This window comes from Nymphaea colorata, chromosome 6 (genome assembly GCF_008831285.2).
Source record: "Nymphaea colorata isolate Beijing-Zhang1983 chromosome 6, ASM883128v2, whole genome shotgun sequence".
NCBI lineage: Eukaryota > Viridiplantae > Streptophyta > Magnoliopsida > Nymphaeales > Nymphaeaceae > Nymphaea > Nymphaea colorata.
The window spans coordinates 5281440-5304671 of record NC_045143.1 but is presented as its reverse complement, the minus strand read 5'-3'; the positions used below and the strand labels follow the sequence as shown (position 1 = coordinate 5304671).

The 23232-nt window shown below is 38.9% G+C and overlaps 2 protein-coding genes across 5 annotated transcripts; both read left to right on the top strand.

Annotated features, from left to right (window-relative positions):
• The first annotated feature begins 2473 nt into the window (after positions 1-2473).
• LOC116255938 (uncharacterized) lies at positions 2474-14344 on the top strand. 4 transcript variants are annotated; one of them, XM_050078354.1, is made up of 18 exons: positions 2474-3068; positions 3538-3943; positions 4041-4218; positions 4310-4449; positions 4536-4738; positions 4826-5883; positions 5985-6085; positions 6239-6383; positions 7723-7791; positions 7877-7922; positions 8041-8402; positions 8711-8790; positions 9326-9461; positions 11692-11908; positions 12436-12518; positions 12763-13049; positions 13844-14009; positions 14280-14344. In XM_050078354.1, the coding sequence occupies exons 1-16, from the start codon at positions 2966-2968 to the stop codon at positions 12895-12897; spliced, it is 3462 nt and encodes a 1153-aa protein (XP_049934311.1). In that variant the 5' UTR covers positions 2474-2965; the 3' UTR covers positions 12898-13049; positions 13844-14009; positions 14280-14344. The 4 variants fall into 4 exon arrangements, with proteins under 4 accessions (XP_049934311.1, XP_031487890.1, XP_031487889.1 ...); XM_031632030.2 differs by having other exon boundaries at positions 13844-14344; XM_031632029.2 differs by lacking the exons at positions 13844-14009; positions 14280-14344 and adding an exon at positions 13229-13835.
• Positions 14345-16512: 2168 nt separating this feature from the next.
• On the top strand, positions 16513-23100 carry LOC116256170 (uncharacterized). Its single transcript, XM_031632428.2, is given in 10 exon segments — positions 16513-16696; positions 16810-17406; positions 19013-19107; positions 19318-19668; positions 19746-20054; positions 20181-20426; positions 20516-20615; positions 20618-20736; positions 21524-22103; positions 22483-23100. Coding segments are annotated over 10 exon segments (2760 nt in total). The 5' UTR covers positions 16513-16554; the 3' UTR covers positions 22704-23100.
• Positions 23101-23232: the final 132 nt, after the last annotated feature.

Here is a 23232-nt window from a genome sequence, read left to right as displayed (position 1 = left end):
ATATGTCCATGGACAAGTTAAATCAGAGTGTGGATCTAAGATACGTGGTGATAGAGACCCGAAGATATCGGGTTTTTAATACATAACACGAATTTGAGATCAATATTATTGTTTATTTAAACTGGGACCTTACATGGCACAACTTTTAAAGTAGCCTCGGATTTGAGATCTGAGACTATCAAGCATGGTCAAAGTCACTCGCTCTACTACCCTTTCTTGTGCACATGCAACTCAAAAAGAAAAAAAAAACGCACACAAATTTTCCTCTCAAATATCACATGAGGCCTGCCTATCTAAAACTACATTTCATTGACATGATTTATGAAAATATAAGTAGAGTAAGAGCTCCCGAAGTATAACTATATTAAAATTTTGACCCGTGTTAAGATCATTTTTGCAAAGGACTGCAAAGAATTGGTGCAAATCTTATCAAATTATTTTTACTTTTAGTTATAATTATAAAGAAAGGCCAATGAAAGTCAAGATCTTGATGAGCATGTATCGTCGTCTAGGACCAAGAACCCCTAAACCTAATTTCTCTTGTTTCCAAAATTTAGAGTTGCATGTCATTATGTCATCATTTAATTCTAAGATCATGGAAATCTAGCCTGATGTAGATTTTTAGTGAAAGAAGAAAAAAACAAAATATACACAAATATTTGGCAATAAGTAGAAGGTCAAGCAGTTATTTTTTCCATGTCTAGTTGAAAGAGGACTATGAGGCCATGACTTTCTTTCCTTTTAGGCTTTTACCAAGTAGCATTTAATTTATCTTAAAAACCAATTATTTTTGAATAATTTTCAAAATACATCTAAGTTTTGACAATTTTGAGAACCCTCAACAAGGTTTTATATTATCGTGCATTTTGGTTAGTAACTAGATACGAGTTCACAATCAGATTCTTATGGAACTTGACAAAATATCCATTGTTAGCAATCATAATATGGGTGCCCGGGTGGGATTTGGGGTATTTTGGTGTTTTCAAACAATTAAAAATTTTCACTTTTATTTTTGCCCTTGTAAAGTAAGTCTGGTCGGGTCGGGACCCGAGTGCCGAAGGGTAATCGATACCTAGTCTGAGTCAGGCCCAGGCCCAAAAAAAGGAGATGAAGCCGGCCCGACCAATTATTAAGCTAGCTTAGGTGGGCTTGATAATATTTTTAACATATATTTTATTAATTTCTTATATATTATTTTATATTAAAATTGTATATTTTAAAATTTAATCGGTGGGCGGGGCTTGGCCTCGGGTTTTAAGTTTTGAGCCGTCCCGATGCCCAGACTTATTTTAAAGGGGGCTTCCTCTTTTTCAACCTTTAATGATATTTGAATTATTTCGACCTAGAAGGCACACTGATGCTCCAGTGTTAAGGTCGGAACATATGAATGCAGCGGATAGAAAAGGATTTGATTTCTAAGTTTTGAATATACAAATGCAAATCCAACTGCGAGTCTAATTTGGCAATAGCTTATTTGCCAGTTATAACAAGGGTTGTATCATAGATTCACGATCCTTTACAATTAAATGTTGCGATGCAATGTACTTGCTAGAAGTTGGAAGCTTACTTTCAAGTTAAATTGCTACACTTCAGATGTGCATGGTTTCAACTTTGCGTCCTTCTCAAAATCTATTTATCAATAGTTCTAAACATGCCAAATGTTGATGCAATTTATTGAAACCATGCTTGAACGACATAATTTAACATTGATCATACGAACCAATATGATTAATGCATGTATAAAGTATAATTGCAATGACATGAATTATATACTTGACAGTGCATGGTTATTTTTTTCTACCTTAATGTTGCTTTTTCCAAACATTTTAAATCAGATTTTTTGGGTATATTTTGTTATAACAAGTTTAATCTTTTTACATGTAAATGACATGACACCTAAGTTGTCCTCATTTTATCTATAGTTTTAGAATAGGAACTTTACATTTGTCAACCTCATAATCGTTGTTATAAAGCCATCAAATCAAATAAAGGTCTGAATTCGACATTCATTAACTTTATCAAAGGGTTACCTAAAATGATAAGGACATGATTCACTTATTCGATAGTTTTTATTGGCAACAACAAACAGATCACGTTAAAGAAACCAAAAAGTTGTAGATCAACAAATTGTGTATTTATCTTTAAATAAACTCATATAAGAAAATGAAGTTGTTTCCTGACTTGAGTCGTCTTAAAATACATTCTTCAACTTTAATATCACAAGTATCACCATATATTTTGCAGTATAGAATAATATCACCTGTAAAAAGCAAACTAAAATTATGTATTCCACTGTTACCCTTGTAAAGGGATAGGCTTCCATTTATTTAGCAAGGGCATTTTAGTTATTTTGAACCTATCACGTTTGCTTAGCGGTTCCGCCCAAAGGGAGCTTCTATTGGAAAAATGATGAATACTTTGGGGGGCAAAAAGAAAAAAAGTAAGAAAAAGGAAACGTAAGAGGGGACTCTGCGAAAACCGCTGCGATCGACGTCTCATCCCCGGTAGCTGTCGCCGGATGGTGGTTGCCCACATGATGCCCCCACCGGGCCAACGCCGCCCTTCTCACCGCCACCACCACCACCACCACCGCCACCACCATCATCACTGGCTGACGTGAGGGAAGGTGAAGGCGGAAAAGGCATACCGTAAAAAGGGAAAAAAGAGAGGTAGAGTGAGAAAAAGGAGGACGAGAAGGCAAGTCGTGAGGGAGGGAAGGCGTATGCGGGTGGAATTTTGTGCCTTCCAAACCTACCAGTCTCCCTCCTCTACTTCTCCCATTCTCTGAGTATGCCCGCGACTATGTCTCCCAGGTTTCTGAATTCGCTCCGGAAGGCGACGGGCGTTGGATTTCTGTAATGCGAGAAAGATGTGATGGGTAGGCGGTATTCATTCATTTTCTAGCTGCGTTGATCGTGGCTGTTCTGCGGCTTGGGGGATTCTGTGTCGACGACTAGGGAGGGTGATGGCTACCAGGAAACTTACCGTTGGCGACCTCGTGGAGGAGGCGAAGAAGAGGGTCGTCCTCTTGTTCATCTGTGTGATTGGCTTGTCCTATCTCATGTCGTGTGAGTTATTAAAATTCCCCCTTGTTCGATCCGCGTTTCTTCTCTCGAACTGCCCTTTTTATGCAGTTTTCCTTTCCCGTTCGATCGTCGTTTCTGTGTCATATATTTTATCCTTTATCTTTCTGATTTGAAGCTAAAGAGTTCGAGTTCGTTATCAATCTGTTGACTGATGGAACCTCAGTCTGTGATCCATATTTGAGTCCGAGTGATTGCGAGTTTGCAATGATGGTACTTCAGAATTGGTTTTGAATTTGATTGCCGAGGTTCCCAAAGTAACAAAGGAATGGCGGCTCCCAAATTAGTTTGCTTTTCTTGTATTGGACGTGTCTGGTGGTGGCCATGGAATTAACTTTTTATTTTATTTTATTTTTTTGCTTCTGAATTTATGAATTGCTGAAGGTTTTGGTAGTTTCATTCTCACCTTCTCTTGCGCGTATGAATTTTGAGAGCTTTTGGTTGTGGATAACAGTGACAAGCTCCTCCGTTTGGATCAATATGCCTGCTGCTGCGGTGGTGATTATCCTCATTCGGTACATTTCTTATGACTTCGAGAACCGGGGTAAACTCAGCGGAGGTACCGCAAAATTGGTTTCCTCGACGAATAAGGCCTTTCAGAAGAAAGCCGTGGAAGATAGCAATCAGAATTCTGCCCATGAAGCTTCATGTTGGAAAATCAAGGTAGATTCACCGGTTGTCGAAGCTGCCATCGACCAATTCACTAGGCACATTGTGTCCGAGTGGGTGACTAACCTTTGGTACTCTCGGATAACACCTGACAGTGACGGCCCCGAGGAGCTTGTTAACATCATGAACGGGGTTATTGGAGAGGTTTCACTTCGTCTCAGGGATATCAATCTTATTGATCTCCTGACCAGGTTTTTGCTCCTTTTCCCTTCTCTATCTCAATGATGATTATAGTTCATGTTTGGGTTGCTGCAAAGCTGCAACGTTTGATACAAAAATTTGATTCAGGGACATTATCAATCTGTTGTGTGAAAATCTAGAAGTATATAGAACCGGTCAGGCTAAGATTGGCAAACATGAATTGGAGAAACTGACAGTGGACGAGCGGGACAGACGGTTGAAACTTGTCCTGGCAGCTGAAAACAAACTACATCCTGCCCTTTTTTCCCCTGAAGCAGAACACAAGGTTCTCAAATTATTTGTATAAAATGCAGATAATTTGCTCCATTTTGGAATTCATTTTGCACATTTGATATTTGATGTCTTATGATTGCCAGGTTCTGCAGCACTTAATGGATGGCCTTATTTCTTTCACTTGCAAGCCCGAAGACCTGAAGTGCAATTTCTTTCGCTATATGGCTAGAGAGCTCCTTGCTTGTGCAGTGATTCGACCGGTTCTGAACTTGGCTAATCCAAGGCAATTACTCTTTGCAGACATTCCCTCTTTAGCCTGTCACTTGCCTTAATTCTCTACCTCTGCTGAAACATTCATCTGTCTGTCAGGTTCATAAATGAAAGAATTGAAGGCTTTGTTCTTTCTAGAGCCAAGAAGTCTGAAAAAGTAGCAACTGCATCTGCCCAAGAAAGCTCCCAAGCTCGGCCAAACACAACTCTGAGAGTGTCAGCTGATCTTTTTTCTAGACCTCGTGACCCTTCTGGAGTTGAGCTTGTGCAATTCAATTCCAACCATCCCGATTTCAGTTCAGGTACAGTTTCAGACTATCGATGAAGTGGGACTTTTTCAGAGATCTTGCCTTCCTGTTCTAAGTTCATTAAGGCCTCCTTTGATGCAGGTGGGACAAACACAAACATTGTCAATCGAAAATTGAATGGTGTAGGAAGTGATGCTTATTCATCCAGTTATAGAAACCCCATGCAGTCTGATTCTCATATTGCGGGTAGCAGAAAGATCCAGACACATGGTTCTAGAGGTGAGTGGGGACAGATGTTGGACATGATGCATAGGAGAAAGACTCAAGCGCTTGCACCAGAACATTTTGATAATATGTGGACGAAGGGGAGAAACTACAAAAAAAAGGATAATGCGAACCAGTTCTCTGTTCATGTTGCAGAGAAGCATTCTGTTGGTATTCCTGATAGTAGGAGAGACCCTGAGAAGCTCAAACCTGAATATGGTACACAAAATGGAACTTTAAGGAGTGGGACAGTTCCTGCTGTTTCTCAGCAAGAGAATTCTCTGGGATTGCGTACTTCTGTCATTTCCCATGAGCCTTTAGTTGGTATTTCTCCAGCTAACTTATGTGAACAACATATAGAGGAGGAACACAATTCATATGATGAAAGTATACAGGAAGAACCAATTTCTCGTCTAGAGGAGATTGACTTTAGAAGTGACACCTCTGGTTCAACTGAAGATGATGAAACCAACAATGTTACAGGTCTGGATTCTCCTGGAACTAAAGTTTGGGATAGTAAAAGCAAAAGAAGGGATAGTGGATCCCATATCCGCCATCCTCTGGAAAGTTCTGAAGGTCACTTGATGAAAAGGGTTGGTAAAGGTCATATTCACTTTCATAAGCCAATTAAAACCATTTCATCAAAGAGAAAATCTAGGTTGAGTAGCCACAAACTTGAGACATGGCAAGAAGGAGAACGAACCTCTTTCTTGTTAGGAGATGGACTGGATATACTTAATGCATCTAAAGAGGAGGTGAGGACTGGGGAATTGAGTGATGACTTGGAAGATGATAGTTGGAATAACACCTCCAGTGGAGCTGCTGCTTCTACATCAGCTAGTTCTGCTTCTACTTCTGTAAGATCTTATAACGTGTCGACAAAGTGTTCTGAAAATTCTGAACTGGCCAATCCATTCTTCAAATTGAGATGTGAGGTATATCTGACGACAACGTTTGACAATTTGTATGTTCAAGCAAATCTTTTATAGTGATCTCTGTGATTTCGATGAATGTGAAGCACAGTTAGTTGCCACAGGTTTTGGGGGCCAATATTGTCAAAAGTGGTTCAAAAACATTTGCTGTCTATTCAATATCAGTGACAGATGCTGATAACAATGCTTGGACAATTAAACGAAGGTGCAAAAAGTTGTCTGGATTTGTTTATTTTGTAGTTACCAAGCACCATGTTCTGTGAGATGCTTGTTCAGATTTGAGATTTTGGATGTTATTCCTGTAACATTGGGTACATATCCATCTGGCCATGCTGATAATTTTAGCTTTTGATATTAGGTTTCGTCATTTTGAGGAGCTACACCGCCGGCTGAAGGAATTCTCAGAATACAACCTGAGTTTGCCACCCAAGCATTTCCTTTTATCGGGTTTAGACATGCCTGTTGTTCAAGAAAGGTGTAAATTACTAGACAGATATCTTAAGGTTTGTCATCTTTTACCATGTTGATAGTTGATACCACTTCCTTTTTTTAAAGTTGAATCTGGATAATGTCTCGTTCAGCATTGGATACCTAACAATGTACTAATATTTTCCTGAGGAGATCTTGTGTTTGTGGAACATGAGTGCTATACCTTCTTATCAGCCATTGCCTATCATATGATTGCTTCTTTAATATTCATCCTCTGTTCAGAAATGCTGGCAGCTTCAATAAAAGGATTACACTTGTTTGTGTCGTCTGATGCAATGTTTAACTGCCTTCAGCCAATGATATAACTGATTGTGCTAGCAAGGTCTCTATTTCTTGTAGACTTTATTATTCTTGTTCAGGACATATACAAGAAATCGTTATAAATAATCAGTATAGTTATAAACTTCTTCATAAAAAGGTTCATTCATGCATAACTTTATACATTAGTCTTTTCCTCTCCATTTACTAGTACATGGATTTAATATTTCAATTTTTATAAAAATAACTTAGTGCAGAATCAATTGCCATAATTGACTATTTCTACCGTAGAGAATGGACATAGATTCTCTGGATGGAAGTTAAAAAAAAAAAAAAACTCTCTCTCCTCCAAAAATTGGCCCAATCTGCAGCTTGTCCCCTTAAATTACATTTTTACTTCTCACAATTTGCAGCACTCTTAAGAGTTTGAAGGATCTGGCTCCAAGGTGATTTGTGTGGCCTCAAAACAAGGAAACACGAAATACCTGCAGTTTAAGTTGCTTGTAGGTTATATGCTTGGATATACTTCATCATACCATATCATACAACAATTTAAAGTTTCAGGCATGTAGTCCAAAATACATGTAAGGCAGGACCTTCACATGCTTCTCACTAGATACAAGGAAAAGCATGTCATTTTATGCAGGTGTAGTTAATGTCAGAACATATTAGGGTTGCTAGTAGGCTGGATCTGGTAATAGGGTTTTTCAGCATACCGGATATGATCCGGACCTAACTTTAGATGTATGTAGCTTTGCTGGAACCTATATCATATTATGAGTTGAAGCATAAAGCATACAATACTATTAATACTAAACATGACTTGTCTCATGTTGGGGTGTCTTTGGCACTCTTTTGTCATACTTTTTGGTTTCAGGAAGGTAAGAAACATTAAAAATGAGGAAAACTTGGTTCAACTGTTATAAATCATGAGACTTTACAAATGTTAGGGATGTTATTAAATATTAAGGCATAAAAGTGATAGTTACCTTTTCTTTTTAATATTCAAACTGTTTCATCCTTTTTTGTCCTGTTCACTATCAACTGCTTAAAATTCCTGATTTGTGGACTATAAACCAATTTTGTTGGCTGCAGAACATACTTCATCTTCCAAACGTATCAAGATCAATTGAAGTTTGGGATTTTTTGAGTGTTGACTCTCAGGTGGGATATGCGTCATATTGTGTAGTTGACCATGTTTCATGATAAAAGGAAAAATTTGCTCAATGATCTTGCTTTTTTGTTGCAGACCTATTTGTTCTCGAATTCTTTGTCAATTATGGAAACATTCTCTGGTAAGTTGGATTTGTTTCTAGGGTCACGTAACAGTTTCTCTTCTTTCTTGTTTTCTTCATTTTGTGTCACTCAGCTTCTGATTATATGTTTGATCTCATTTTCTGTGGACTATTGAAGTCGACTTGGATGAAAAGCCATATGATAATTTAAGAAAGGATAAAGATAATGCGGATGATAAGCTAAACCAAGTTCCTGTAAGAGGAGACTGTCCAGATACTCAAACAATGGATCTTACTGTACAAATGGAGTGCAGTCGCTTCTCAGATGATTCAAAGTCAAAAGCAAGGGATGTCGGACAAAGGTCAGAAAGGAACTATAGGAGACAAGCTGCCAATGAATTCAAATATAACTTGGACAGTGATTCCGATAGTGGGATACAGAACCTTGCTTCTAGAAAATCTGATAAAGCTTCAACAAATATCAGTGAGAACAACGAGGTTCCACCCGAAAGTGCTTCAGACCTGATTATTCCTACTGAGGTAGTCTTCTAAAACCTCATAATCGATGGAGCTGCATTTGTACATGCTTGTGTCGTTGATAAAATAACCTTTGAACTTTGCCATTTATATGTTCAAGTTTTTAGTTTCTTTAGGATGTTAATCGTCTGCTTGATAGTTATCATTCATGAAGTGAGCTCCAAGTGGTACAGATAAAAATGTGCTTGTTTGTTCTTCTTAGCTTGTTTTAATGGTTGTGGTGATTGTGATCTGTACATTGATTTCTTGATGTTGTTTTAGTGGATATGGTGATTTTGAACTGTACATTGATTTTTTGATGCCTGCTGCAGTGGGTTCCTCCTAATTTAAGCGTCCCCATATTGGACTTGGTAGATGTTGTATTCCAACTGCAAGATGGCGGCTGGATAAGGTCATGAGATTCTGAATACCTTTCATTTTTTTTTCCATTCTTTCTGTTGAATCCTTATGAGCCTGCGGTGTTCTACATCTTTGCTTCACATACTGCACGAAGTATGCACATTCATTTGGTGACTTGGTCATATATACATTATTGAGAACTTGTCTCTTTTTATGATAGTCATGTATTTTTTCATTTAATATAGATTGATTTATGATTTCTGGACAGTAGCTATTACTAAGTCCTCGTCAGGAGGTCTTTGCATGCCACCATTCATCGTCACTTCTTGTCAATTTATGTTTCTGTATTAAGGGCTTGTCCTGATACTTAGTGGGCATGAATTGGATCATGGATCATGTTAAAAAACATTGCCTCAGGAGGACCCTTTTTAGTTTTTCTGACTAGAATGGATGGGTGTGGCTGTGATTGTGTGTGCACATGGATGTGCTGCATGTGCATAGTGTGTTTTATTTTGCATAAACTGAGGATGATTGCTAAGAAAATCAGACTGAACCATTTCTTGTGATTGGTTGACATTTTAAAACAGGCGTCAGGCATTTTGGGTAGCCAAACAGGTGCTGCAATTAGGAATGGGTGATGCTTTTGATGACTGGTTGATTGAGAAAATCCAACTTTTGAGGAAGGGTTCTGTGATTGCATCAGGAATCAAGCGCATTGAACAGGTATAAATCCTTCAGATTACTTTTGCTGTATATTTCTTAGTCTGAAAGCTGGTTGTTATTGCAACAGTTAAATTTATCATTCTTAGGACATTATTTACAGCTGCAGGGAAAACATTTTTTTTTTGGGTGAAGATCTTCACAAAATTGTAGAAATGGAAAAGGAAAATGTTAAAATGAAGGAAATTTGCAAAACAGGAGAACAAATTTAAGACCGATAAAAATCTTAGAGGAGCTGATGAACTTAACACATCATACTTTTCTATGGTTATTTAGTTTTCATATAAGTGCCAATACAACAGCAATCCAGCATGCCACCATGTCATGGTGGAAATTGGTAAAGGAACTCATGGATGAGGGATGAAGCCTGCAAGTATTTTCACTCTTGATGGATTTTCTTTCCAATAGATCTTATTCTTCAACTTTGGCTGTCTAATGGTTACAGTGCTTGTTTTTTGGTCCATAAATTTTCATCAAGGTTTAGTTATTCATTACTATTGTGTTTTTTAACAAGCATTGCCTTCATTTAAATTTCTTTCTGTTGAGTTGGCTGAAATTTTAATGGGAAAGGCACTTACTCTTGTCTGGTATTCATGAGCTAATAAGACAAACATATTTTGAAATGTGGATACAAAATAATTTAGTATATTATAGGAACAACTTGTGTGTTAATATGTGCAGTGAGGCTTTTTCCTCCATTTTTCCTTCCATACTAAATGAACAGTTTATATCTGTCAGCTTATAGAATCCAAGTCATGCAATCCCTGGGCAGAGTGAATGATACAGAGCGTTTCTTTTTCATCAAAATATTGGGGGCATTCTCACTAGGGTATCAATGTCTAAACATGTTTGTTCTGCAACTATCTAGTGAACTCTTCTTCGTGGAAAAGTTCAACATATACTAATGGATCTTTTGCCTTATGATGGTGGATAAAAGGATGTGTCGTCTTCTAGCGCTTAAATATTGATTATGAGGGCATCATCTTCTGTCTGATTTTTTCGTATGTCAATTATTCTCTTTGCCATCCAGATTTCCAGAAGGTGGAAACCCCACCAAGTGTTTCACCTTTTAGTGTAAGACCTCACATTCCACTCTACCTTCATTGAGGGGAATGTTATCCTATGTCTGTTGGGGTGCTCGGTGTAGCTCCTCAACCCAACTCATGTCAAGGTGGTCCTAGAAAGGGAAGTTTTTTTTTTTTTTTTTTTTTTTTTTTTTTTTTTTTTTAATTAAAGGCTGTCTGGGAACTCTATGAGTTTCACATAGAACTGGGTGCGCTGCTTACTGACAGGGTTATGAAAGACTAAGATAACAGGTTGTGGCCAAAACCATCATAAAGGTTGGCAGGTCCTGTTTCTTTTACATTTATTTTTGGAAAATATCATATAATCTTATTGGGATTTTTTCAAAAACTGATATAATCCCTAGAAATCATCTAATACTGAATATGATCTACTTTCAGAATCTGTATATGTTTTTCTATGACAGCGAATCGACACAGGAATAGGGGTCACTTATTGAGGTCTTTCCTGCATACTACATAGTAAATCTAAGTCAATTCTCTAGTTACATCCCAGTAAGCCATCATCTTGGTCTCAGGGGAGTTATCCTTAGCAAGATGGGGTAGATTGCCTTATCCAGCACTCCCTGACCACTTGTGGAGCCTCAGATGAGCTTCAATATTATTTTTTTTCCTCCTATTGTATTATTATTAATGGCAAATAAATCTTTTAAATGTTAAATATTCTCAGACTTTTCCTTGCAGTGGAAATTACCAATGCTGAATTTTGTGCCTGTGCACCATAAGTTAAGAGGTCCTTTTTCATTCAGTTACCATCAGAGCAGATGAATATGCACTTGGCCACTCGCCTACTGCATCTGTGGTCAGCCTTCTTTCAAGCTATTGAACCAAGTTGATAATGCAATGTGGAGAACTTTTTGGGTGGATTTAGGAACTTATTAAATAATTTAACAGGGTAAATAGAAGTGTGCAATAAATCTCTTAGAATAGAAAATTTTCCAAGTCATGCACAAACATGAAGCCATATTAACATGCATTATTAGAATTATAATAGAGAAAATGTTTGCCAATCATGTCTTGCTTATTTGATTTTTTCTTTTTAGAGTAATCAAGGCTGTATTTTAGGAGCTGAATTTTTTCATGATCTTCTGACGTTATGAGATGCTTATTTTGTCAAGGTTACTGGCCTTATCTTTTGTAATTGATGATAGATCCTGTGGCCGGATGGTATCTTCATTACGAAACACCCCAAACGCCAACGTCCTTCTCCACCTGGAAACTCATCTCAAAGTTTGAATGCCAGTGGACAAAATGCTTTATCTGCAAGTGAGAAACTGGTGAAAATGAAAAGAGTAAATCCCACATTGACTGAAGAGCAATTAATTGAAGCTGCCCGTAGAGCTAAGTTTGTGCGTGAATTAATGATTGGTTAGATAACCTCTCCCTCTCTCATATAAAACATATGTTACTGGTTATATTTATGTCTCACATCATTAAGTTTCTAATTCTAGCCTTGGTTCTATTTCCAGCCAACCACTTCGTTGCTTGTTAATGTCTTATGTTACTTTGGTATTATTTAGTTATAGGGTTTAAACAAATGCATGTTATGAAATACTCTGAACAAAGTTTCGGTTTCAAAGATGTTGACTTTGATAAAGAAGGTGCAGCTACAGTCTGCATGACAGGGCTTCACAGAATGTCCTGTCCAGATATACCTTCTACTGTACAAGGTCAAGCATGCATTATCCTCTAATTTGATCAGTCACTATTCCCCATTAATCATGGCCCTCATCCTGGGAACATTGTCATAAGCACACATGCCTGCTGACCTGCACTCAGAATAGTATATAGGGGAAGAGGCACAGGATAAGCTGAAAGTATTCCCATCTGCCTAAAAGATGTTACACTAGTTGAGCCTGATGTTTTCTCTTTGTTCTTTCTTGGTTATTTTGCAGACAATGCGCCAGCTGCCCTTGTTAGTCTTGTTGGTCACAAGGAGTATGAACGATGTGCAAAAGATGTTTATTTTTTCATTCAGGTAGTTCACTAGCTTTTTTGACATATAACAAAGTTTTTCTTTCAACTTACCGTTTGAAAATTGTCTAGCCATTGCTACATGGTTTATTTGATGCTATTAATTGTGTCAAAGAGGTTCCATTGTACTTGGAAGTACTTCCATAGCAGTTATATTCTGAATTCAAGTTCAAAGATATGAAAAGAATTATTAGAAATCACACGATGTGAGGAGTCTTTATGAAGATTTGTTTTTTGCTTCTGCGCAGTCTGCTGTTTGTATGAAGCAATTGGCGTACAACCTTCTTGAGTTGCTTATCCAGGCTGCATTCCCCGAGCTCCATGATGATATTAGCTTATGCCACTCACAGAAAGAACGATTTGGTGATGTTGAAGAGGATTAGAATGGTTTTTGATTTTGACTGGCTTTGGCATGTTTCATTTCTGGTGGCGGTTTGGTTGCTCAAAGGTTTGGGGTGACTTGTGTCCAAGAACAAAAGGGGCTGCTTGCTGCTTTGCATGTGGTGGTCAAATATTGCCTCTTGTTCACTTCTTGGTGAGCACTCTTGGTCATCCCTAGCTACATCTGGAAGCATGTGTTTTCTACACACAATGTAGTCAATGTTTCAAATATTATCATATCATGCATGATGCTAATTTGGTATCAAAGTTACGCGGCGGTTCTGTTATTATGGATAAGCAAAGGGCCTGAACATTTTTGGTTTATCTTTTCAGGTTCTCGGTTCAGAGTGGATTGAGTTTCTTTCAAACTGGTTGTTGAGGCTCTCATACAAAATTACTGTACATAGAAATCACGTTCTGAGATTTTTATGTTTATAATGTTTTCTCTTAAATGCTTTTTTACACAACATAGTTCTCCTCCCTAATTTTGAATACGGTTATTCACATTAGGAATGCCGTCCAAAACAAGTTGTACGCCTATTAGGCTGATTCTTCCCAAGCAAGGGAGAAAAGTAATGATTTTCTGTGTTAAAGCTTTTTCCAGGTGTTAAGGCTTCACCTGATATCTTTGTGCACATTGTACGATCTTTATGTAAATTTTACTGTTAATTTAATTGTTTTCTTTAACAATCTTTTTGAACTTTCTAAGATTCAGATCTATCTTTAGATCATGTACGCTTATTTTTGTTTACAATATTCAGAATAAAGTTAACGATTTATGAGAGGGAGATAGAGAGCGAGAGAGAGAGAGAGAGCTCTTCTATAATGGGGCACAGACTGGATGGAACTTAGCGGCTGAAGTATGCTGCATGGGCATCATTTTAGTCTTTTTTTACTGCTTCTAGTGAATAGCATCACTTCCTGCTGTTACTAAGGAGAACATGACAGGTCTGTTATTGTGATCTCACGTGGAGACTGTTGAATTTTGATGATCAAGTGGCAGTACAGAACTTGCTTGTCTATCCTTTGTTGTGCTTTGAGTATCACGAGGACAGTGTATGTGGTTTAAAAACTTTCAACATCAACTGGATGTTCGAAGTCCTTGGCCTCCAAGGTAATTTGGTCGTGCTGCTCCTGCATTTGCATTCTCAAGTCAAACTTTTTTAGCTGATCTATACAACTACTTCAATGGGAGGAAAGCTACTATCATTGTAAATCATGTAAATCTTGTATTTTTGTCCGAAGCAGCAGTAACCACACAACTACCTCTGTGTGCCTGAATTGGAAACCCATTTTTCCTGTTGTGCAGAATGAGTATTGTGGTGTCCATGACCGAGCTAGCGGTTCACCAATTCGTCGTGCTAATGTTTTTAATTTTGTGCAGAATATGGAAATATGGGACCTTCAACTACCCAATTAATGGGAAATGTTTTGGATGCCTGCTCAAAATGTTTTTGATGACAAACTTTAGGTTCTAGTTGAACCTTGTATGGTATCTGGTTTCTTTTTTTGTTAACATTTTTCTTTGGCTAATCAGCTTTGGAGTGGGCAGTTGCCCACAGGCTCAGCGCAGTTGTTGGTTTCGTGTATCTTTTTCTTTTTCCAGGAATCTTTTGAGAAATTGTTCTGTTCTAACACCATACCACTCGTTTTCTTTTTGTCCCCACAAATGCACGTCTGTTCATGAGTGATGACTCTTTGGATGCCGCCCACCTGACTCATTGTGTTCATTCGGAAACCGGAACTAGTAATTTTTATTGACCTTCACTTTGCATGCAACGAGAGTTACTTTCCATTTTAGTTCCAGGGATATTTAGTCTTCGACTTTGAGCAGGTAGTCTCTGTCAAGTTGTTATTCCAACTGGTGTATAGGAAAAAAATTCCTCACTACAAAGCCTAGTTTAAAAATACGTTTGGCTGACATTCTTTTGTTATTGGCAATATGGGATTTGATGGACACATTTCATGTTGTGTTATGCCAAAAAACAGCACCTGATGGATCTCCACCTGACTGCGGCTGTCAATATCTCGTATTTTTCTCAACATCCACCTTTATTCTGGCCTAGCTCGCTTTCGTAACCAAAAATAGAAAGCCGATCCATTTATACTTGAATTCAATTACAAGGAGAACTCGGTCCTGAAAGCCATATGAGTAGCGGCAAGACCATAAGGGATGTTTGGTAGAGAATAGATTGTTATTGTTATGTGAATCTTTTCTAAAGATCGAAGCAATTCATGGAACACTGTAACCTTTGATTTGTTTTAACATTTGAGGCAGATTTATGAAAGAGTAATAACCTGCTGTTGCCAAACAACCCTTAAATGTTACAAATTGGTATTATTATTTGTGTTTAAATGAGGATCCAAGGGATGGTAGCCATGTAGAGATTCAACAACGAAAAGAAATTGCACAGACTGACTAAATCATAGCTGAAAAAAAATTGAAAAAAGTAAATGAACCAGTTGAACTCGGATGGGTTGGGAGTTTTGATTATGCAACCTATCATATACTAATCTAAACTCTAGCAAAAGAAAATTTGGACAAATAATGAGTTGATTCAGTGAGTTTGAGCCTCAAGAGGTATAGTGTAATTGGTCAGGCTTGCACCACTTAAATTTCAGGTGCTCAATTATTGTGGATTCTGTTGTCTTTTTGCCAATTGGGTAGGAACATTGTATTAGTTTACTTAGACTGGGGCCACACCAAGCACTGATATAACCTTAGACTGGGGCCATACCAAGCACTGATAGAAGTTTAGACTCTGAGGATAATACAAAGTAAGGATGTCAGTATATTTGATTTGAACTAGATATTCGACTTTTGCAACCATTCTGAAAAAAATGTATGTGAAAAAAGGTTAATATCCAATTAAGATCTCACATCAGATTTAGATTTCATCCGATCAAATTCGAACTCAGATTTAAATCAGATTAGTTTTAAATAAATATTCTATATCCATTTTGAAAATCAGTTGGATTTGATTCAAAATTGAATCTAAAAATGGGATCTAGATTGGATCCATGTTGCAAAATTCGATATCAGATTCAGATTCAAATATGATTTTTGTTATTCGTATTCGGAATTTGAGGAAAAGATACAATTATGAGTATATTTTACATCTTAATAAGAAGGAGAGGGCTTCAACTTTATATGGTCGGTGGAATGAAACGCACATTTATTTTATCTTCAAGTCCCCGGAACGCATGAGTTTGATTAGATAACCATGAACAGATTTTGAAACAAAATTGTATGCCATGTCTGAGCCAAAATAATGCTCATATTCGGGGATAGCCTTCAGTGGCAGATCTAAGTTGTAGGCTTCTGTGCCGTGTGGGCAATTGCCTACATTAGCAGACAAAATTTACTTTATTCATATATAAAACTTCATTAATTTTCAGTTTTTTATAAATAAGTGTTTCTTAAAATTAAAATTTAAACTTAAAGCGCCTTTTAAAATGAAATTTCTGGCTCCACAGCTACTGGCGCGCTTAAACTTGGTTCAGGACAATTTTTGACGTATGAGTTCCTCGGGTGTATATCCGATCCGTTATCATACATACCCGATCCGTCTAGCAGCCCCATCGGCGGTCACACAAGCAAGAAACTGGCGGGAAAAGGGAAGGGGCAAGCGAGTCGGGCGAGAGAGAGAGAGAGAGGGATGGCGCCGGAAGACGGAGGAGGAAACGAGATCCAATTCCCGGCATTCCCCTTTACGCCTTATTCGATTCAGACGGAATTCATGAGAGCTCTGTATGATGCCATCGAGAAGGGTGGCGTCGCCATGCTCGAAAGTCCAACAGGCAGCCAGATATTTCGTGCTCCTTCATTTTCTTCTTTACAGAGGGTTCTTCGATTCTCCTCCTATCTTTTTTTTTTTTTTTTTCAATTTGTCTTGTCTATTTGTGATATTCAGGGACTGGAAAAACCCTCAGCATTATATGCAGTGCTTTGCAATGGGTTGTCGATCAGCGATCACGTCCTTCCACCAATGACGGTGCGACAGCGAGAAGGGAAGGGCAGGCCTCATGTGGGGATCCCCGCGATGCTGACGGTGACGAACCAGATTGGATGAGGGATTTCGTTCCGAAAATTGACGACGAGCGCACTAGCGTTCGTCAAGGGCAGCAATCGATTCAACAAAGAACTAAGAAATCGAGGGATGTAAAGGGCATAGGCGAGATCGATGGAAGTCGACGAAACTTATCCGGTAAAGGGTTCAAGAAGAAAGCGGAAGGATTGGAGGACAAGGAATTGGAGTTCTTAGTGGACGAGTATGAGAGCGGTGAGGAGGAGGGGGCGGTGAAGAGGAAGGCGGCTGGGGATGCAAGCGACACTAGCAGTGGGGATGGTGATGATGAGGATGATGAGGAAGCGGCTATGAAAGTTTATTTCTGCAGTAGAACGCATTCTCAGCTTTCTCAGTTTGTGAAGGAATTGCGAAGGACTGTTTTTGATTCGGAGTTGAAGGCCGTCTGCTTGGGTTCCAGGCAGAATATGTGCATAAATGCAGGTGATTAGTTTTTCCTGCCTGGCAATCTTTCCTGCGCTAATCTCGGTTTCTCTAATGGTAGTTTTCTACCGGACCATTTTTGTTATATTCTTAGTTAAGCTATTTTTTTCTAGACCAAATGATTGTTCATTATAACTCATCAAGAGATGTTCCCGCACGCTGCTGAAGATTCCCATTTCTCGTACAAAACCTCAGTATCTTCCTATAGGAAATGTCGCCTTCATGCATCGGGTTCAGTTTATCATTCCCTAGGCAAAGGAATCAACCTTCTGCTTTTTGGTTCTGAAATCAGAGCTCAAGCGCTCTATAGTTCCGTAAGATATCGAATGTTGTCATTGAGAATTTCCACCAGCCGCAAGCAATGTGTTTGGAGAGCATTGGAGTTCCAAGATGTATGTGAGAGTATAGCGAGGCAACAAATTTATTAGCACATAAGTGGAAAGAAAAGGTTAGGCAAACAATGACATAAACATACAGATACCATGGTTCATCCTTATCATGCTTGTTGCTTTACCGCATTTTTATCAGAATTGTATCTATATAGGCTGATGTCGGATGATAACCGTTATATAGGCCCATTTGACGGTACAGGCTAAAACAAATTGTGCATTTTTCTTGAGCTTTAACAATTACAGGCTTCTTAACCTTCGATCATCTTCAGCGTCTGAATATCCACCTTGCCAACTGTGCTCCTCTTCGCTACTCGGCTGCTAAGACCCATCACCTTCTTTTTGCCACCTGTCCCTTCTTCAGCCTCTTGCCTTCAGCTTTAGCTGACCTCTGCACGCCCTGCCAACTCCTCCTTTCCTCCTCCCCTACTTCGTCGAAGTGTTGGGCTCACTTTTCGCTCATTTGTTGTTGGCGGTAGATCTGCATGTATTCATCAGGTTTTCACGGATTTGGCTTGTCCTTTTGCCTACTTCTGCTATCGAATCCAGAGCGACGTCCATCTTGCACATTGTATCAGTCACCGCCAGCTTCATGCCACTAACTGGCTGTTCTCTGGGCATTTTTTTTTTTTTCTCTGTTTCTCTGCGCTGACACGTTGCCTTGTTTTTTGTTTTCTCCATGTTCTTTCTGTAGTATTTTGTTTTTCTTTCCATGTTTTATTTGTACTTTCTATAACTTCTTGTCGTCCTGTTTTCTAATCTTATTCCCATTTGATCCTCTACCTGTGTGTGTGTGTGACGTACTGATCTTTTTGTATTTCAGTCCGATCAACTCCCATTTTCTGTCCTTTCTGCCCTAGAGTCCTAGACATGCTTAATCTGTCTAGAGGTTCAGACTAGCGCAAAGTAGAAGGCTGCAGCACCTAAATAAGAACAAAGGAAAGAAGGAAGTAGGCTGGGGAGAGATATAAATGGAAGTGTTAGAAATAAAATAGAAAAGGAAACTTATTTGCGCAGCTTAGGTGCTCCATGCCATCGTGTAGTTCCAGTTTCGAGCCCAAATGGTTTACGGCCTTTATGCGACGAGGAAACCATTGTTACTTATTGGAAGGTGATTATTTTGGTCGCGAGGACTAAATTAATAATTGATAGCTTAACGAGACAATCACTGTTTAATTCTCAACCACTAACTTTTGACATTTTTTACATATTTTCAGATGTTCTAAAACTTGGCAGTTTGAATCGGATCAACGAGCGCTGTTTGGAGCTGCAGAAAAACAAAAGCAAAGGAAAGCCTAAATGCAGAATAAAGGTTTAGTACTTGGTAACTTGAAACCTTAAACACGTTCAGTCGTTTACTTTGTCTCTATTTTTAAGCGTGATAGTATTTGCCCCTTCTAAATTCCGCGTTTGTTGCTCTTTGCGTGCTGATGCACATATGACCTGTAGCTGATGCATGTAAAGAGACAATCTTGGCTACTTAGTTTATTAATGGGCCTTCTGGATGGTGTGTGCCTTGCAGGTAAAGCATAATGGTAAATCGAATCATGCTAAGCCTTCATCTGGCTGTCCCATGTTGTCAAAGAGAAAGTTACAGAAACAGTACAGAGATGAGATGTTTCGAATGGGTGCATTAGATATAGAAGATGCTGTGCAGCTTGGACACAAGATCAATACCTGTCCTTACTATGGGTCAAGAAGCATGATCCGGGCAGCTGATCTAGTAGTCCTGCCTTATCAGTCTCTTTTGTTGAAATCTTCTCGTGAATCACTGGGACTAAGCCTGAGAAACAGCATAATCATTATAGATGAAGCTCACAATTTGGCAGACTCTCTTACGAATATGTACAACTCAAAAGTGACAAAATCACAGGTTTGTTCTTTCTTGACCCAATCTCTGGGAATTACAATTTTCAGTTGGTTACGAGTAAAGACGTGTGCATTTTGCAGCTGGAACATGTGGGCTCGAGTCTAAGGCTGTACCTGGAAAGGTTTCAGGACCGTTTGGGAGCTGGAAATAGGCGATATATCCAAACCATCATTATTCTTGTTGAGTCTTTCCTTCAGCTGCTGCTTGGTGGGAAGGTTATCGAGTTTGATGATACTAGCCCTGTTAAAGGCAACGATCGAATGGTCAAGGAGAAGCAATTTTGTGATTATTCTATGGCGATCAATGATTTCCTTTTTTCACTAGATATTGACAACATTAATTTTGTTAAACTGATGGAGTATATAAAGGAAAGCAATATCATTAATAAGGTATTCTGGATTGTGGCTTTCAAATCTTCATCCCTATTGTTCCCATGAAAACCAAAAAAGAAGACCATTTTCATCTCTCGTTTTTCTTTGATTACTGCTGTTTCCCTTTTCATTGTTAATTTTCAGGTCAGTGGTTTTAACAGCAAAATGGCTTCCTCTAGTGAAGACTCAGCTACTAATGATGCTTATAAGGATGGTGCTGCTAGCATCCAATCTAGCTTCCAGGCTATTGCAACTTTCTTGATCTCATTATCAAGTAGAGACTTTGAAGGGAGGATCATAGTTTCAAGGCAAAAACTATCCTGTCCTGAGCAGCAGGATGAGGGGTTTCTGAAATTTGTCATGCTTGCTGGAGAAAAAATATTTTCAGAGGTTCAGTTAGACAAGAACTTAAAAGTGTCTATCGGTGCACTCCTTTACTGCACACATGGAAGTCCTAACTACATGAAGCTTTGCTACAGATCATGGATGAAGCTCGTGCCGTTGTTTTGGCTGGTGGAACACTTCAGCCCATAGAGGAGATGAAGGAGCGGCTCTTTCCATGTTTACCCAAGGAGCGGCTGCATTTTTTTCCTGTAATCATATCGTCCCTTCAGAAAGTATCTTGCCAATTGCAGTCTCTTGTGGTCCAACGGGTAGGACATTTGATTTCAGCTATCATTCAAGAAGTTCTACTGATATGGTAAGATTCTGGTACTTTGTGGGTAAGCTTCTATAAAGCTTGAACTGTTCATAGGAAGCAACTGGCGAAATCCAGTTTTTGCATTTCAGAAGAGTTTTATTTGAAATTAGTTGTTTCCTGAAAACTTTTCCATGCAAAGCCTTTTATTATCTCGATATATAGCATGCTGTAAATGTGCATAATAAAAAAAATGGACCTAATGTCCTTTTGGTGCATATAGATGCTTCGTCTTAATTCACTGAATACTTTAGTCTGTAAGTTTGTTGATCACTTCTTCCAGAGTAACTTACAAGTTACATGTTATAAGCATGGCAGTACACGTCCTGACATGCACCACACATACACACCACGTGCATATGGAACATAGATACTTGTATCTCATTATGTAGAAAATTAATTGCAAGTTTTACCTTTTTAATCAGATTTAAAAGTATGTTGAACGCACTTTTCCTCTCATTATTTATTTTAAGTCTTAGAGTTTGAAGTTTAGACCAACCTGCTTTTTTAGTGATCCGAATTCCAATCACTCAGCAAGCTTTTCGAACCCAAAAGTTTTTTCTAATTTAGAGGACAGACAGAGAGTGAGAAAATAATTTCTTAGTAAACATGCAAAGGTGGCTGCGTACATTACACCATATTTCATGACTTAAGCCTTGTTTAGGACCGCACATGCTACGCATGCACAGGACAGCTGACCTCTGCAAAAGGACAACCAGTATGAAAGTCTTTTGTTGTTTTTTCTCGACTTAAAACATTAGCAATACCTTCTTTTTGTTGTTCCTTGTAGATTGAAGAGCTTGGGCGTTTGATTTGCAATATATTGGCTGTGGTTCCTGAAGGGATCATAGTGTTCTTTCCATCATTTGAATACGAAAGAAAGGTCTATGATGCATGGAAGTCGGCAGGTCTTCTGGAAAGAATCCAGAAGAGGAAGCGACTATTCAGAGAGCCCAGAGGTAGCGTGGACGTGGAAGCTATCCTAAAAGAATACAGGGACGCTGTGACAGCATGTAGCAACAAGGGTGCAACGACAGGGGCCGTGCACAACGGTGCACTGCTTCTGGCTGTGGTGGGAGGAAAGGTCTCAGAGGGAATCAATTTTAGTGATGGGTTGGGCCGGTGCGTGGTCATGGTTGGTCTTCCTTATCCGAGCCCTTCAGATGTGGAGCTGATCGAGAGAATAAAGTACATTGAAGGTTCTGGATCATCTGATTATGGGACCACAGGTTGTAGCAGTTCCAATTTTGACAATCACAGGATTCGAGGATACGGCAGGGACACGAGCCTGGACATACTGAGAAGCTGCAAGCTAAGGGGGAGGGAGTACTATGAAAATCTATGCATGAAAGCTGTGAATCAATCAATCGGTAATCATTGTCTTCTTTCCCTTGAATTTTCTTTCTTTAAAACTTTAAGTATCCCTAGAAAAAGGCAAGACCATTGTTTCTTTATGTCTGTTTGTGGAGTGCAGATCTACTGATCTGCTAAATCACAGTAAGAAATTGTTATAACATTCCCAAGACCTTATCTCCCATCTAACTATATTCCACGGCTAAGGGTGGGGCTAAAAATTGGGGAAGTTTTGTTCACATCACCGTCAATGCTGGTGATGTTGACCTTGGATCTTCACTGTTCATAGTCGATGGTGAAGGTACTAGAGCCTTTTAAATTTATGTGGGTTACTGCTGTACCTGTTTAAATGGTAATCTCGACCATTTTCTTCTTCTCTGTTGGAATTGAGAGCAGGTAGAGCGATTAGACACATTGATGACTATGCTGCGATATTGCTGGTGGACTCACGCTATGCATCCAAGAAAAGCTCATCTGAGCCGCCGGTGAAGAAGCTCCCGGGGTGGATAAAAGCTCGTCTAGTTTCTGTGACAGCAAATTTTGGGGAGGTGTACAGGCTACTCCATCAGTTCTTTAAGTTTAACAAACAGAGGGTGGAATCGAGGCGCTGCCCTTAAGATTTGGACAGGGGAGACTAGTGAGCTAGCGGAGCTTTGAACGCGGAAGGTAATTGGTACAAAGTTGGGTTGTAAACGTATCGATGCAGGGGGAGGAGGAATGTGGTCAGATTGGGTGTGAAAGGGTAGATTGTTTGGGAGTTGTCCCACTTTTCAGCTCATCACGGGGTCCACCTTCCTGGTTTTACAGCGGCAGGTAAAAATGGTCTAGCCTTCTTAAGTACAAGTTTACCTTTTCCATGAAAATCCGTTTTCATGAGAATTGCCTTTCCGGGAGATGGAAAGTCGCTTTAAAGCACATGAATGGAGGGGAAAAGGATATTCTGTAAGACTGTTTTCATGTATTACATTTTTTATTCTTTTCCCAATTAGCATTATATCTTATCCCTTTTAGATACCTCGCGTCTGTGAGCGTGTCACTTTTGTTCCCTTAAAGCGTGTCACTTTTCCAAATTAGCATTATAACTATTACTTGCTTAATAAAATATCGTCGAAATGTGTCCGTAGTTTTTCTTCTTAGTTATCCTGT